Source organism: Sinocyclocheilus rhinocerous, unplaced genomic scaffold, assembly GCF_001515625.1.
Source record: "Sinocyclocheilus rhinocerous isolate Xijiao unplaced genomic scaffold, SAMN03320098_v1.1 scaffold166, whole genome shotgun sequence".
Taxonomy (NCBI): Eukaryota; Metazoa; Chordata; class Actinopteri; order Cypriniformes; family Cyprinidae; genus Sinocyclocheilus; species Sinocyclocheilus rhinocerous.
Genome location: NW_015633186.1, coordinates 1,293,504 through 1,310,928, shown reverse-complemented (window position 1 = coordinate 1,310,928; position 17,425 = coordinate 1,293,504). Strand labels below are relative to the sequence as shown.

General features: G+C 35.1%; 2 protein-coding genes across 2 annotated transcripts in view; both read right to left on the bottom strand.

Moving 5' to 3' along the window:
- Nucleotides 1-1,415: 1,415 nt before the first annotated feature.
- On the bottom strand, nt 1,416-8,824 carry slc47a4 (solute carrier family 47 member 4). The gene is made up of 17 exons (XM_016557136.1): nt 8,589-8,824; nt 7,987-8,088; nt 7,803-7,871; nt 6,738-6,886; nt 6,586-6,628; nt 6,424-6,468; nt 6,232-6,329; nt 6,046-6,143; nt 5,135-5,248; nt 4,632-4,699; nt 4,421-4,529; nt 4,241-4,316; nt 3,998-4,067; nt 2,923-3,055; nt 2,728-2,822; nt 2,527-2,625; nt 1,416-2,167 (listed from the first exon to the last, which is right to left on the bottom strand). The coding sequence occupies exons 1-17, from the start codon at nt 8,727-8,729 to the stop codon at nt 1,877-1,879; spliced, it is 1,800 nt and encodes a 599-aa protein (XP_016412622.1). The 5' UTR covers nt 8,730-8,824; the 3' UTR covers nt 1,416-1,876.
- A 2,414-nt stretch (nt 8,825-11,238) lies between these two features.
- The window catches only part of LOC107743719 (multidrug and toxin extrusion protein 1), a 12,270-nt gene continuing 6,083 nt past the window's right edge, over nt 11,239-17,425 (bottom strand). Inside the window, exons 8-18 of the mRNA XM_016557111.1 lie at nt 16,507-16,604; nt 16,278-16,391; nt 15,905-15,972; nt 14,872-14,980; nt 14,698-14,773; nt 14,544-14,613; nt 13,714-13,846; nt 13,322-13,416; nt 12,503-12,577; nt 12,244-12,426; nt 11,239-11,316 (exon numbers count right to left, since the gene is read on the bottom strand). Coding sequence (XP_016412597.1) covers nt 11,239-11,316; nt 12,244-12,426; nt 12,503-12,577; nt 13,322-13,416; nt 13,714-13,846; nt 14,544-14,613; nt 14,698-14,773; nt 14,872-14,980; nt 15,905-15,972; nt 16,278-16,391; nt 16,507-16,604 — 1,099 coding nt within the window. The remainder of the gene's footprint in view (nt 11,317-12,243; nt 12,427-12,502; nt 12,578-13,321; nt 13,417-13,713; nt 13,847-14,543; nt 14,614-14,697; nt 14,774-14,871; nt 14,981-15,904; nt 15,973-16,277; nt 16,392-16,506; nt 16,605-17,425) is intronic.

Below are 17,425 nucleotides of genomic sequence, written 5' to 3'. Positions count from 1 at the left end.
TTTTGACTGTTGTGCTTGCATCTCATGTCTTTTGCAGCATCTCATGCAAGACACTGTATTCTAAAAATGCAGCGCTCAAGTTAAAAGAAGTTCAACTTAAAAAAAACACCAAGATCTTGCTGTTTTCCATTCCACTAATTACTATGCATGTTTTTCAATGCAAAACCCCATTCTGTGTGAATGGCCCCTGATGGAACCCCCCCTCCCCCCCACAAAGTCTAAAGTTGAAGTTCTTTTAACTTAAACACTGTGTTTTTAGAATGCTATGTTGAAACATGCCCATCTATTGCATTTTTTACACAGAAAACAACTGAAAAGCAGCACAGTGGAATTCATAAACGTATTCTGTGTGAACAGCCCCTTCTTGTGTCTTTCGCAGGACCTCGCGCATGATATGTAATTCCAAAAGTGTGGTGCTTAAATTAAGTGAAGTTCAACTTTTAAAAAGCATGTCTCTAGACCAGTGGTTCTCAAGGGGTACGCGAACAAAATTCAGAGTTTTGGCATTCATTTAATTCTACCCCAACTTAAAGTAACATTAAAACCGAACATGCATTTCTGACAAGCAAAATACCGCTTATAATGTAAAAACAGGAAAATGGGAGTGCCGGAAACGGTCAAATACATGATATCCAATCAGCTTACCTCATCTTTTGCAGTCAAAACTGACTGCATCCACACAAGCAGCGTGCATGTGATAGGATGGCTGCTGAATATGCTGCTTTAGCAAATAGCACTGCTGTTCAATATATCTTAAAGTAGATCTTCACTTAATAGTATGAAGAGCAAATATTGACACGCACTGTACATTGAGATCGATTTAAACTCTTTTCGATAAAGACACATATCCTGTGCGAGTTATTGAGCAACATACAGTGGTGTTTCATTAGTGAACGAATCTGCGGCTTTGAACGATTTGGAGAGCCAGTGATTAACAACCCATTCATAACTACAGCATTTTGCTAAGTTACTGAATGAATGAATGAATGACGCTACACCTGGCTCATTAATACTTGCCGCCACCTATTGGCGGTTTTATTTTTAAATCTACAAGTAGGCTATCACTTCAATTTGCCATCATTTATTGCTTTATTTATTATATTAATAATACACTTAATGGAATGTTAAGAATACATAAAACATAACATACAATTAATAAGGATAGAAAATCTTTGCCTCTATAAAGGTTAAAAAAAAATGCACCTGTAAATCAATTTAAGAGGGCAAATAATGTCCTTTAATAATAAAGGTGTGACTGCGGTCTAAGTGGAAGAGAGGGGGTACGCAGACGAATGTTAAATGCCCCAGGGGGAACGCCACTGTAAAAAGTTTGAGAACCACTGCTCTAGACCATGCTTTTTTTCATTCCACTGGCCTGCAACTCACACTTTTAAACACAAAAACATGTTCTGTTTGAACAGCCCCTTAATATAGGCAGGCAGGATTCCTTAGGAAGGTTCCGCATGCAACTGACAACGTTTGCTTCGAGTTTCCACCATTCCACCATGTTTAATAATACAGATTTCTCAATATATGACAGCGGCTTTAGAATGTCTTCTTTTTGGCAGCATTTCTCCAACCGCCTGACTAAAAATGTCAACTGAAGAGATTATATGACTGTCACTGGGGAACAGACCTTTTCCTGCTAAGCTGCTCGATTTTCTTACTACTTGGCCTAATGCCGTGGACAAAGCAAGTGCACACAGAATAAAAATATAATCATCTGTCTAGGTCACAATATACAGCCTGAGACCAAGGTGAAAATGCTTCTACTTTTCTAATTCAATACAATTTCTTCATTACCTCTCACGTTCACAGCATAGAGATATTCACAGTGAATCTATCTGAGGTCCAGGTTTCAAACGATACTCACTAACTAGATGGGAGTGGCTGTGGTAAAGTTTGAGTCCAAAGTAAAATTTGCACCAGCACCATAAGATACCTCAGGTAAAGGCACAGTGAGATGGACGCCTATTCCTACAGCTAGGATGAGAAGAGCAGCGAGGGTGGTCAGACCCCTCCTGAGGATCAGCTGAGCGGTAGAGAGCAGAACTGCAGGCTTTTCCTCCACTTGAGTCACGTTTGGCCCCTCGTGCACCACAGTATGGTTGAGCCCCTCATCCTGGTCTTGAGAGCTCACAACCACGTATCCATTCCCATTCTGAAACTGTAAGATAGACTGTAAGTGTTTTTTGTCAACACAATCAATGTAAATGAGGTACAATTATGTTTTTGACCCCAATGACTTTCATTATATGGACACAACTGTTGAAACATTCTTCATAATATCTTAATCTCTTCTGTGAAATGCAAATAAAGTCATAGATAGTTATCATGGGAACAATATGAGGATAAGCAAATCATTTTTATTTTTGGTGAACCGTCCCTTTAAAAGTGTATGTATGAATGTACAAATCAGCAGAGATCATTGAATGCATTCGTGTTATTTTTTTTTTTAGTTAATGCATTAAAATTCTAATTCTTGTTGATTATTTAAAATAAAAACTACAAAGACAGAAAAAATACCTCTGCATTGAGCACCACCTGGTAGAAGCTGCTGCGATGGTTCGGGGTCATTGCTCCATTTGCTGCTCCATTTGCACTCTTTCCTGTACGCTCAATTGCCTTTAAAAGAGAAAGAACCTCTTTTAGTCATCAACTCAGCACATGATCATGAGGAGTATAATCAGAAGAAAGGTGCCGTTTTAATAGACCTGATATGCTTACCTCTTCTGTCATTTTCTTCCAGTTTAATTTAAAAATAGCCACAATGAAAAAAATCGCTAGCAAAAATACTGCAATGAGGAGGCCCAGCCAAAAGCCTGAAAGAGCAGACAATAAATAATTGTAGATATTAATAGGTTCACTGTAATCGAACACCAGTAATTGTGACAAGAGTCATTATGACACATTTAGACGAACCAGCAACTTGTAATTTAGCTGTGAACATCAGAACAATGCTCGATGGGAGTCCAATGCAGTAGTAGCCAAAGAGGTTAGCAATAGCGGCTATCTTCTGCTGCCCTGTGCCAAGAAGAATGCCCATGCCAACACCCTGAAAGAAAAGAAAACTGTAGTATAGGAACTCATAATATACACAAATACACACAAACAAACCAACAAAAATTATATATAATATAATATGAACGTAATTTCTGGCAATATTGTCTGCTTGATTGCACAGACACTATTTGAAGAGAACTGAACTGAGCTGGACGATGACATTACTGAAAAATTGACTGTTTACTATTGTCCTCCTGCATTATCGACACACCATTTTCCTGTTTAACACTGTAAAGCTGCTTTGAAACAATCTGTATTGTAAAAAGTGCTATAAATAAAGGTGACTTGACTTGACTTGAATATCTATTTTAATACAGTTACTGCACACAGGCACATATACATTACACCCATACATTTTATTTCAGTCATTTTTTTAGTTCAACTTGAAATAACTAAGTACTAAAATAACTAAAAACAACTAAAAATAATGAATACAAATTCATGAAAATATACAGACATTTAAAAAAACATGACAAAAACAACAAAATTACTAAAACTTTAACAAGAAAACTAAAAACGAACAAAAACATGAAAACAATTTTATTGAAAATATAAAGAAAATGTAATTAAAATACATATAAAATAACTAAAATAAAATCTAATTTATACATTCTAAACATTAAATATAAAATCATTTAAAATATAAAATCTAATTTAAAATGTAAAAACTATGATAGTATATCAATGATACTAAAGTAACACTGCAACAAAGGCATCATAAGTTGGGCTTCTTTAGTTCAATTCATGCTACAAAGTTTCTGAAGACTGGCTCTTTTAACTAAAAGGCAGTACTTTCATTCCTACACTCCTATACTTCTGCATTACAGATTCTCCCATTCATTTCAATACAGGTGGTCCATTCTCCTCCATTTATATACTGTCACTGGTAAAAATGTTAAAAAATGAGAAAAAAAAAAAGTTGCGTAGAACTCACCAGTATTCCATTGAAGAACTGAAGAGGGCAGTAGATGTTCAGTAGGTGAGACACAAGCTCTGCTATAGCCCTAAATATGACAAATATGAAAAATTGAAACGCAGCTGTTGTTGACATTGTTTCTGTTAAGTCTTAATTCTTAATTTGAAGACTGGAGTGTTTATAGATTTGTTAAAGTGTACTTATGCCAACAAACATTTTGTTATTTTTTTGGTGCTTGAAATAATGAGATAAGTGGCTTACTCATCGGAAGTGAATATGTAGCCAATGACTGTTTTTGTCGAGCCCAGAACAAAACCTTGAAAGATTGCTATAACAGCTGGGGAACAAAATGAACGTGTTTACATGACATCAATCGGTGCTGCATATGACTGTCGAAGTGTTATGACAGGCTTGCAGATGATTGATATCAAATGTTTTTACCTGCACTGATGAGAGACACCTTGCTGGTGAGAATGGCAGCAGCTGTTTCTCCAGCACCAAGTGCGTTTCCCACACGAACACACGCTGCACCTTGCATTCCTAATGGGATCTGGCATATAAGAATGGAGGTGAACAAAAACAGCACCATCATGAAAAGGAAAAGGCACATTTTTTATGATAATATGAATATTCTCAGATCATCCAAACACACCATGTAGTTGATGTACGCCAGCATGATAACCACGTGTTGAGCAGCCAGGTCCACCTCACTCAGCATTCCTGATGGGAAGAGGAGAGTTATTCATGAAGGAATGATTAAATGAAAAAACAATAGTAAAAGCAAACTGGTTAAGTATACAAACATAAACATATTTATTTTCTGTACTGTGAATACGCCACTGTTATTTTACCACTATTGATATACTATAATAGTTCTTATCAATATTTTACATTTGTTTTTATTTTTTTTATGGTTTTAGTTAGGGCTGCACGATAAATCGCATGCGATATTTAACGCGCATCTTGTCAGAAAGCCGGTTCTTTAATCAGCAAACTGGTTAAGTATACAAACATAAACATATTTATTTTCTGTACTGTGAATACGCCACTGTTATTTTACCACTATTGATATACTATAATAGTTCTTATCAATATTTTACATTTGTTTTTCGTGCAGCCCTAGTTTTAGTTCACTATTATAACCACGGAATGTACCTGCCAAGAAGCCTCCAACTTCATAGATCCACCATTCAAAACAGGTCATCAGTGTGCTGGGAATGGCTAGCTTCATGTAGGACCCCCAATCCTGCAAGGCTTCTGAAGACCACCCTTTTGGAGGAAAAGGAAAACCGTAAGAAATTAGTCTAAGTCTGAGTGTGTTTTGAACCTTCATGACCCAACCAACCTTCACACTGGGACCTGCATTCAGAAGTAAAGAAGCAAATGTAGCGAGTAGCGACGGTATGCTAACCTTTCAGCTATACCAGGGGCAGTCCTGCAGAGTTCAGCTCCAACCCTAATCAAACACACCTGAACAAGCTAATCAATGTCTTCAGGATTACTAAGGCTATAGGCAGGTGAGTTTTTTTTTCAGGGTTGGAGCTGAACTCTGCAGGACTGCGGCTCTCTAGGACCGAACTTGCCTACCCCTGAGCTATACGAAGGTTATGTTTTTAAAATTGTGTAGGTTGTCCAGTAACAAGACAAACACGCTCTTCAGAAACTTTCCTATTAGCGATTCATTATAGTGAGAAGCGTTAGTCTGATTCAATTTATTGTCTTGGAAAGTCTTATTCGATTTAGTTAATGGCCTCGTCTTTTCTCTGCCATATGCGGAAGAATATATACGCAAGAATTATTCCAATGAATCGACTCCCAGTAGACAGCCGTGAAAAGTCTAATTCAATTTAGTGAATCGAATCATTCCAAACGATGCTCCCTGTCATATGCTTAAATCCGAATTATTGTAGGAAAATGGTTCGCCCTAAACAGCATTCAAAGCGTTATTTTGTTCAAGAAAAAGACTAAAGTAACAAAAAGTAGCTTGACTAGGTAGTTTAAAAAAATAGGCAATCAAGTAGCTTTTTTGCAAACTACACTTTCAAAGTAACATCCACAAAACTCACCTCCCCAAGTTTTTTCATGGAGTCTCTGCCAGCGGATGAAACAAAACAGGGCAAAACAATTAAAAACCTGAGCAAAGGTGTTTGCAGCAGCAGACCCACTAAAAATGAACAGAAAAATATGAGAATACTGAAAACCAAAGACATGTGAAAAGACACATAAATAATATGGAAAACATTTATACTCACTAGACTCCAAAATCCCACCAGTACAGCAGAAAGTAGTTCACTATCACATTGGCAACATTGGCAACTGCAGATGCGAACATCTGAGGCTTGATCACTCCCTACAGAGGGTTCATGAGCATGACAATATCAACATACAAGAACTGAATGCAGTTATTAAGTTGTTCATTTCCTTAAAAAAATCATTTTATGTACCTGGTTCTGAAGATATGACAGTTGCAGCTGATACAGAAACATGGCCTGTAATATAGACATGGGACAGGATGAGGATGAACAGCAATGTATACAAAGAATTATTTGATTTGAGTTCATCTGGGCTGGAAATGCAATCCATAATCATCCATTAGTGGGCCTTACCGGAATTGCTGGCAAATATGCAATCACATACAGCTGTGCAATCCTGAGAGAGAGAAAGTGTCAGTCAGTCAGTCTCCATAGTGTACTCTAGTGCATCAGCATTCAACAGTCAATATCAATCCAAATATGTTCAGAAAGAGTGCGCCGGTCACCTGGCCACCTCGGGGTCCTGCCCCAGATAGAGAAGGAGAGGCTGGGTGTTCACAAGCAAAGCCCAGCAGGGCAAACTGAAGAGCGTCAGAATTATGATGCCTCTCTGCAGGATGACGCCTACACGGAGAAGGTTCTTACTCCCGAATGTCTGAGGGCAAGATGAAAGACTGTCGTAAGCTATTAGTTATTTTACTATACACTCTCAGAAAACAAGGTACAAAACCGTCACTAGGACAGTACCTTTTCAAAAGGTACCAACATGTACTCTTTGGGTATGTAAGTAAATAAACACTAATATGTCATTTAAAGTACTAATATGTGCTTTTAAGATACTATTACTGTATATACCATCATGGGGATAAATAAGGGACAAAAATGTACCTTTTAGCTTTTTTACCTTTGCTTCAGTGAAAGCTTTATAGCCTACCTTTTACTCTGACCTGTGTTAACGGTTTAGGGGAATCAACCTAAAAATGTTATATGACTATAAATGTTATGACAGAATCTTGTTTTTACCAATTACTTTAACTGATCTATAATGAAAATAACACATAAAACCTGTTAATGTTATTTATGTCGATTTCTTTGCATATCATACAGCATTTCATCTATATGGAATGCAAGACGTCATACAATATGCTTGAATATAACAATGGAGAATCATTTGTATTCTAATGCCTTTGAAGTATTTAACATAAACAAGACAAGTTATTTATAGACCTTAGTAAGGTTAGACGCCATATTGAATTTCACACGTATAAACTAACAACAAGCACTAAATAAAACTGATAGATAACAATTTTCACAACTGTTTATGGAGTTTTTGTCCACTGAAAGATTTTTTCGGTAAGACATTTTGTCAGCTGAACAATCGGTATGTTGTTAAACAACAGTACAAGCCATTAAACACACTGTACTTAAGTCCCTCACAGCCTCATTTTCATTGCTGTCAAAACTGTTGTTTGATTCATGGTAGTCCTTTCATTATTTTAATTTTTTTTTTTCAGGCTTTTGGCTTATTATTTTATTAAGCAGTTGGAGTGATATTTGTGTATAAAACACACCTGTGATACCAAAGTGTCGCATGCCAAAGCAAGTCCCAACCCCGTTGCTGCAGCTGTTACATTTATTGTCTGAAAAACAAATCGAACACATTTTGCTTAATGCTCTATAACTACATTGCACATCTTAATAATGTGGTCCATAGCACATATTGGCCGGCAGAAGTTTTGAATCGAACAGACTTACAGCTGAGGCCATGGCATAACCCGCTAGCACAGTGTTCCCCAGGCGGCCACAGAACATTGTCACCACAAAGAAAAGGAGGAAATTCAGGAACCGGCAGACAAGCTAAGAATACAAACAAAGAAATATTTAGCACAAAATGAAGATGAAAGTTCTGGACTCACAAGGATTATGGCTGTGAAAGTACACAGTCACATGGATGAAAAACAAAGCACCTCTGTGAAGATTCTTGAGAGAATTTTATTTGTAAACCAATTTCTTTAACTGATCTTCTTTTGGAAATATCCCATGCTCTTAATGTGATTTCTAATCTATTCATGACAGGCATATTTTTTTATACAGTATTTATTTTATGCAAGATGCAAGACATATCGTACATTATTATGGATGCATTTAACAATCAAGAATCAACTCATCCAGGATTCATTTATATTCAAATGGACATGCATGAAGACATAATACAAACTGTACCCAAAACAGATCATGGTCTATTCAGTAATGGATCATTTTTTGTATAAGCAGCTGCATTTCTCTGCCAGCTCTCTACTATTCATACAAAACAAGCATAGCACATTATCATGATGGGTATGTGACAGACTCCTCACCAGGGGTCCAGTCATGCGCAGGATGTGGTATAGCTCTTCTCTATACACCAGAGGGATGCAACGCCTCACGAAACCACAGCAAAACAGCTTGGCACTGGGCTCCATTGACACGGCATCAGCTCTGGGACTCGAGGCGTCCATGATCTTCTCAGTAGTGATCCTCGAAGACACTGTAAGAGGCCTGGCTTTGCTTCATAGACTGTAAGGGACCCTTCTACCGCTGTTCAGTCTTCAGGTCCGCATTCAGCACCTTTGAAAGCTTACTGATTAACTGAGGTGAAGACAATGAGAAGCTTTGATTTAATCCACAGGATGGGAGGAGGATGTTTGCAATCCTGGCAAAGAGTTGCATTGTGTGACGATAGATTTTTTCACAAGATCAATCAGTTATTTTTAAAATCTAATTACAAGTTGATTAACAACTGTATTTACAACACATAAATGTAATAAGTATAATGATTCTATTTAATATATCCAGTATTGAGTTGAAAATGTATAGTTTCGTGTATTTAACAGCAGAAGACTTGCAGCTCTAACTATGTAACCCATGCCTGAGTTACAGTTGGCTCTAGCTCCACCACAACAACAAAGTTACTACTTTGAAAAAAGCTTTACATATTACTTATTGTTACTTAAATTATTGACTTATTGTATCACAGCTTGGTGGATCGTTTACTAGCGGAGTGTTCTCTGGCGTACATATGAAAACGCTAAACACCAAAAAAAAAAAGTACTCCTCAAGTAAACAAATACTAAAAATTACTATTAAAATTCTTACAAATGTTTTTTTTTTTCAAAAGACATTTTTACTTTTATTCAGCAATTGGATGCATTAAATTGGTTAAAAGTGACATTAAAGACATTTTACATGGTTACAAAAACATATTTGAAATAAATGCTGATCTTTTGAACTTCTTATTTCATCAAATAATCCTGAAAGAAATGTATTATGGCTTATACAAAAATATTAAGCAGTGCACACTGAGCAAAATTAAGCATATTAAGCAATAATAAAGCTGTTTTCAACATTGATGATAAGAAATGTTTCTTGAGTAGAAAATCAGCATATTAGAATGATTTCTAAAGGATCATGTGAAACTGAAGACTAGAGTAATCATGCTGAGAATCCAGCATTGCCATCACAGGAATAAATTACATTTCAAAATACATTAAAAAAGAAAACATTTTAAACTGTAATCATTTTTCGCAATATTGCTGTTTTTACTGTATTTTTGATTGTCTTGGTGAGCATAAGAGATGTCTTTCTTTAAAAACATTAAACAATACAATGTGTAAAAATACACTTTGCATAAAACTTATGCTACTAAATCATCTCGTTCTCAGTTTTTTTATACTCCACATGACCTTTGGCCTTTTCACTTTCAATGACCTTCAGATTACAATGACAAATATTTTTTGCCTTATGCATGCCATTCACATCCCCCTCCATTAACCCATATGAAATGATTCATCCAACTGCTCTTTTCAACCTAGAGCCACAAATATGACTTTAACATTTAAAAGCCAAGATTTGTTTATCATTACAACTGGCTTTTGATAGTCGTTTGCCAGTAATGTCACTGTAATTGTAGATCTATTTTGGTTTGTTTCTTCATATAGTACATCTCACAGCCAAGAACATTTACAAACAAATCAGTGAATCATCAATCAGCTTCCAAGAATCAAGTTCACGAGTGACTAATACCTAAACTAATGTACATTAGACTCACGATGTGTTGGACCATCATATACAGTAGATGCGATTTCATAAAAAGGATGACTTTTTTAAGGAGAAAGGCAAACATTAACATGTTTTTCCCTTCCTCCTCAGTGCCTCACACCAACCTTTGAACCAGTGTGATGTTCACAAAGCTGAAAGTTCTGGCAAGATTTCAAGAAAAAGAATAAGAAAAAAGAGAGAGAAAGAAAAAGATGTTGTAACAGCTGCTCTGAGTTCCTATAGCTGGACTCATGAATTTTAATATTGCAAATGTGTGATGAGTAACAAATTGTACATGTAAGTTATTTTAGTAATTTTCTAACATTTGCCAAATAAATATTGTGCATACACCAATATGTCTCCTTTTATTCTTTTTTTAAATTATGTTTAAAATATTAAGAATGTGTGCTAAGGATGAATGAATATCAGAACATCTGTTTTATCATTTTCACCTTTAATCTGTTTTTTTTTTTTAATCAAAACAAATTAAATCAGGAATGACTGATTATATAAAATATGATTCAGAGACTGCTCATGATTGAAAACTCGCTTTTATTCTTTTTTTAAATTATGTTTAAAATATTAAGAATGTGTGCTAAGGATGAATGAATATCAGAACATCTGTTTTATCATTTTCACCTTTAATCTGTTTTTTTTTTATTAATCAAAACAAATTAAATCAGGAATGACTGATTATATAAAATATGATTCAGAGACTGCTCATGATTGAAAACTCAGCAGTTGTATTTGTTGCATATTATGCAAAGCTATGATGTTTAAAAATACATGTAAAAAGTGCTTTGTATTTTGTTTCTTTAAGAGTCATAAATTCTAACATAAAAGGCTTAATGTGTCAGAGGACACGAGTAAAATAGGAAAAGGGTACAAATCCCTGATTTTATTCAAGGATTGTGGCATTTTCCTTTCTCATTACTGCAGAACATGGTCAGCAGATGGGACTGTTTCATTCAAGGTGACCGTAAAAATGACTTTCTGCCCCATGAATCCCTGGGGAAAAGGTAAAGATGTGATAGATTATGCTATCAATGTTGTTCTCAAACAATTTCAGTCAAACATAAGAGTCCAAAACATCAGTAAACACTGATCTGCTGCCAGCTGGGAATTTAAAAATTGAAAATAAAATATACAATTTCGAAACAAACGAAAAGTTAATTTTCTAAAGTATATACATATAAAAAAGAAGTCGTCTGCAGGTTTTCAAATAAAACATTTTAAAATAGTACTTTCTTAACCAGTGTTTTGTTTTGTTTTCCAATAAAACTAAATATTCTTAAAACCAAATATATTTGCATTTCTGTTTGTTAATTGTTTTAAACCTCATGTATGTAATGCTTCAGAAATTATTAAATGTGACCCTGGACCACAAAACCAGTCTTAAGTCGCTGGGGTATATTTGTGGGTCAAAATTATAGATTTTTCTTTTATGCCAAAAATCATTAGGATATTAAGTAAATATCATGTTCCATGAAGATATTTTGTAAAGTTCCTACAATAAATATATCAAAACCTAACTTTTGATTAGTAAGATGCATTGCTAAGGACTTCATTTGGACAACTTTAAAGGTGATTTTCTCAATATTTTGATTTTTTTTGCACCCTCAGATTCCAGATTTTAAAATAGTTGTATCTCGACCAAATATTGTCCTATCCTAACAAACCATGCATCAATGGAAAGCTTAATTCAGCTTTCAGATGATGTATACATCTCAATTTTGAAAAATTGACACTTAAGTCACAAATGTGTTTTGGAAACTATAACTTTCTAGAAAATGGCTAAACAGAAAATACCTGGGATATACTGTATGTACAAACAGCTACAGCTCTAGGCTCTGGTTTTCAGATTGAGATTGAAGTTGAATGGATGAGAGATGAAGGCGTAGTAAAGTTTGAGTCCAAAGTAGTATTTGCTCTGACAGCATAAGACACCTCAGGTAAAGGTACAGTGAGATGGACGGCTATTCCTACAGCTAGGATGAGAAGAGCAGCGAGGGTGGTCAGACCCCTCCTGAGGATCAGCTGAGCGGTAGAGAGCTTTTCCTCCACGTCTGGCTCCTCGTTCTGATCACTCGAGTTCATGCTCATGTACTCATCCCCATTCTGAGAGCAGACAAGACATCAAGCTCAGTTTCCAAAGATGTTTTGTGTTAAGATCAGTAAAAGTCATCAGACATACCTCTCTGTGCCTCGCTCTGAGACTATCCGGAGTTGACATTGCAGGGATTTTACGCTTTCCAGCTCTTTCCACTGCCTGAAATGTTATGGATGTATCATACCATATAATTGATGAGATCAGAAAAGAGTTAAAAGCATGGAGATTTTAACTAAAATTACACTTGCATTTCTGGAAGGAAATAACTGTAATTGCAAGACAGCAAAAACATTTTTTTTTGTTTTTTTATCAGCTTTACTCAACAATCAATACATACAACGCATCAGTCTTTGCAGTGTAAAGCTGAATAAATAGTCAAAATTCACAATGTAAATAAACTCATAATATTAATACATAAAATAATCAGATTTATATAATAATAATAACAATTTAATTTATAATACTAATAATAATTTCAATAAAATATATATTTTAAATAATGTATTCAGTGTATTTATTATTTAATATTATCTAATATTTTTAAACATTTTTTTTTTTTTGACATCATATGGGCAGTACAAGCTACTGGATAATGTTAACAAACAGTTTTAAAAAAATAAATAAAATAAAGCTAATTAGACATTGTTTTATCAAACTCACATTCAGTCTGGATCCATTTTGGTATGTAAAAGCCACTTTTCATAATCTGATCAAATCCTGATGGACATAATCAAGTCTCACTCTATATTTTTTTCCTCATTGAATATCTGTTTTCAACACGTTATGAAGTCAAATAGACTGTGAATTGTAATTCATTTTTACTAAACATCTTAAAAAGATCTTTTGTAAAGATGATTACAAAAAAACAAAAATAGGAAGCACACCTGAAATGCTGAAATATACCTCTTTGGTCACACGCTCCCAGTTGAGCTTAAAAATGACTGCAATGAAAAAACTGGACTGCACACATACGCAAATGAGAAGTCCCAGCCAAAAGCCTGTGAAAGCAAGAGAGGACATTGCTGTAGGACAGCTGTTATCTCATTACAGAAATGTTTTAATGAATGCTGTTCTGGGTGCTCGAGATGCATTAATGCAATTCTGCAGGGACCTGTACTGCGTCCACTGATGTTCTCTATGTGCTTCAACCCAATGAAATTATGATTTAGAAACCAGATGCTAACATGGTGACCACAGAAGATGACAAGGTCACAGAATATCAACGAGTACAATGAGTGACAATTTATTTGAATTGTTAATAAGATCACAGCATGAAAAAATGAAGGAAAACAAACCAACAACGTCTAATTTCGCAGCAAACATGAGCGAGGTGCCAAGTGGAAGTCCAATGCAGTAATACCCAAAGAAATTAGCTACAGCTGCAATCTTCTGCTGCCCTGAACCCAACAGAATACCCATGCTGACACACTTGAGGACAGAACAAAAGAATACATTTAGACATTTACATTTTTGCATTTACAGAACATTTATCTGACTGTGCATTCAAACTATACATTTGATCAGTTTGTGCGTTCCAGTTGAGCTAAACAAACACTTAAATGATTACACTGCAAAAAACATGTACTTAAGGAGCAAAACGTGCATACGATTTTGTCCAAGAAAATATTTTCTTACCCCATTGGCAACTATATTGTTGTTAAAATTATGCTTCAAAAACAGAAAAACAATTCACCAATGGGGTGAGAAAATAAACTTCATTCAAGATACATTCTTCATTACTCATTATATATGTTTTATTTAATGTATATATTTATTGCGGGAAAAAATTGGTGTAGAATTTCCTTTAAATTAATTTTAGCTATCAAATTTTACAAATGCATAAAAATGGCAAGTAGCACATTGAATTAAACATTAAACCTTTAGGTATAAAGACTGAAATAGTATTTTCTTTTAATCTTGTATTATTTATAACTTTTTATTATATAGCCTACACTTTTTCAACTTTAAAAAAAAAGTACTGATTTTTGCTTTTTTTTTTTACTTTAAGAAAAAAAAACAGTGCATTTGGAAAACACAGCCATCTAAAGCCATGCATAAAAATAAATCACTTGTCAATTCTTCTGAAAAAAGAAAAAAAGAAAAAATTGCAATGTAAAGTACTCACAACAAGACCATCAAAGAACTGAAGCACACAATAGACGTTCAAGAGTTTGGAGACGAGTGCCACAATATGCCTACAAAATAAGACACAATCACCAGTACAGTACTGTTTAAAGAACATCATTACTGCAAGTCTGATTTGCAAAACAAATACCTACCCGTCTGATGTAAATAAGAAACCAATCACAGTTTTTGTTGATGCAAGCACAAGACCTTGCAAAACAGCCAAGGCAGCTGCATCCAAAAGATAAAGGAAAAGAAAAAGGACGTGTCAGACATGAGCAGACAATGAAAGATGAATGTGTCTCAAAGGAATATGACTGTTTGTAAACCTGTGCAGGTGAGGGACACCTTGCTGGTGCGGATCGCTCCGGCCGTATCTCCTGCTCCGAGTGCATTACCCACACGTACACACGCCGCACCTTGAATCCCTAATGGAAACTGGCATCCCAGGAAAATACATTACTGTTCAAAGGTTTGGGGTCATTTTAGAGACATCTCTTATGCTCACCAAGGACACATTTTTTAAAATCAAAAATACATTAAAATATTATTATCATTTAAAATCACTTTTCTATGTTAATATATTTTTTATAAAATGTAATTTATCCCTGTGTTGATAAAGCTGAATTTTCAGCAGCCATGTCACATGATCCTTCAGAAATCATTCTAATATGCTGACTGATTTGATTCTCAAGAAACATGTTATTAGCAATGGAAACAGTTATGCAGTTATTATTCTTTGATATTTAGAAAGTTCAAAAGAACAGCATTAAACATGTCTATTCTGTCACTTTTGATCCATTTAATGCATCAGTGCTAAATATAAGCATCAATTAATCAAAAAAAAAAACCTTGCTGACCTCTGAACCTGCTGAGTTCTCTAATAAATTTCATATACTTTGTTTGTCTGATAATGTATCAAGTAAATCATTGTTTGACAAGGGCCCTGTGTTGATAAAGCTGAATTTTCAGCAGCCATGTCACATGATCCTTCAGAAATCATTCTAATATGCTGACTGATTTGATTCTCAAGAAACATGTTATTAGCAATGGAAACAGTTATGCAGTTATTATTCTTTGATATTTAGAAAGTTCAAAAGAACAGCATTAAACATGTCTATTCTGTCACTTTTGATCCATTTAATGCATCAGTGCTAAATATAAGCATCAGTTAATCACACAAAAAAAACCTTGCTGACCTCTGAACCTGCTGAGTTCTCTAATAAATTTCATATACTTTGTTTGTCTGATAATGTCTCAAGTAAATCATTGTTTGACAAGGGACATAGTAGGAAAATGGAAGCATCTGTTAATTTTCCTTTGGGAAAGTTATAATTGGGTAAAAATTAGGACTTAAATTACCATGTAGTTTATAAAAGCCAGCATAATGACTGCATGCTGAGCTGCCAGATCCAACTCTCCTAGCATGCCTGAAAGAGACGGACATAACGGAATGCGTTTGACAGTATCATAATGTTACAGGTTTTTCTCTGTGTTAAAGCTTTTACACAAGCATTTTCTCTTTTCCTAAAGCAATCATGCATGAAAAATCATTTGTGGCTAAAATGAATAACCTTAAACCACATTAAGCACTACATCCAAACAGACATTTTAACTGGAGGCCATTCTTCATGTCTAGGCCTAATAAAATGCATAATTCAATTTCAGTTTACAGGCAGTGGTTTCTGTGTATTAACACAAAGGTTTGTTTTCGACTTCAGTCTTTAGAAAGCACCTGCTAAGAATCCTCCAACCTCATAAATCCACCACTCAAAGCAGAGCATCATGGTACTGGGGATGGCCAGTTTCATATATCCATCCCACTCCTGCAGTGAGCCACATGACCAGCCTGTGGAGAGCAGAGAAAGCTCTGACAGACATAGAGTGGTATTTTATGCATTTATGTAAACAATATAGTAAGTTTGTCTGGTTTATCTGTAAGTTTAACTAGCTAGTTAGCTCACCTCCCCATGTTTCAACATGGAGCTTCTTCCAGCGAATATATAAATAGAGGAAAACACAAATATAGACCTGAGATATGGTATTGGCAGCAGCAGATCCACTGAAATACAAAAGCCAGAAAAATACACGACTGTAAAAATGGTACAGTAGTTGCATGTCCTTGTACGGATTCAAATTTAAGCAGTATCAAACTAAAACAAGTGTAGTTGTTCTGAATATCAGATTACGATTAATACTGAATAACTTCCACTTTAGACACAATAGGGTCAGTGCATAGCCAATGGGTGGAGCTTAACGTTCAGCTCCCCCTCTTTGAATGTAATGGCTGGTGCTTGAAGGTCCAGCCACACCCTAACCCTATCACTAAACCTAATTAGGTCAAGCTCCACCCATTAGATCCGTAGAGGTGGAGCTGGACTAGGACAAACTCCACCCATGTCATTTTTTTTACTTAGTATTCTTACTCTGCAAACAAAAATAGTTCCAAACAGAGCCATAGCAGAATCATATGGAAGCCTTTTTCTGCCACATAAGAAAAAAATCATGCTGTGGTAAGTCATAATTATGAGATGAAAAGTCAAAATAATGACTTTAAATGGCGTAATTATGACACAAAGTTGATATCATGAAATAGTCATAATTATGACTACATCAGAAATTTTGATTTGAATATATGCTTATATTCAGAATTTTGACAAAAATATCATAATTATGACAATAAGTCAAAATTATGAGATAAAACGGCAAAAATGACTTTTTAACCCTTGTACGTCACTTAAAAAAAGTTACACATAGGTCCATAGTGGACAAAAATGTCCATGTCAAAAAACTGTCATAAAAATTGGAAGCTTGGGAGCACAGAGTTAAGTTTGGTCTCATTTTAAAGAAGACCCATGGCAGATTATTGTTGAAGTAAAAAAA

Coding starts and splice junctions, on each gene's coding strand:
- slc47a4 (XM_016557136.1), bottom strand. CDS start 8,729: ATGGACGCCTCGAGTCCCAGAGCTGATGCCGTGTCAATGGAGCCCAGT. Junction 6,144..6,231: donor TGGTGGGATTTTGGAGTCTA/GTGAGTATAAAT, acceptor GTTCATTTTTAG/TGGGTCTGCTGCTGCAAACA. Junction 4,530..4,631: donor TGGCGTACATCAACTACATG/GTGTGTTTGGAT, acceptor CTTATATGCCAG/ATCCCATTAGGAATGCAAGG.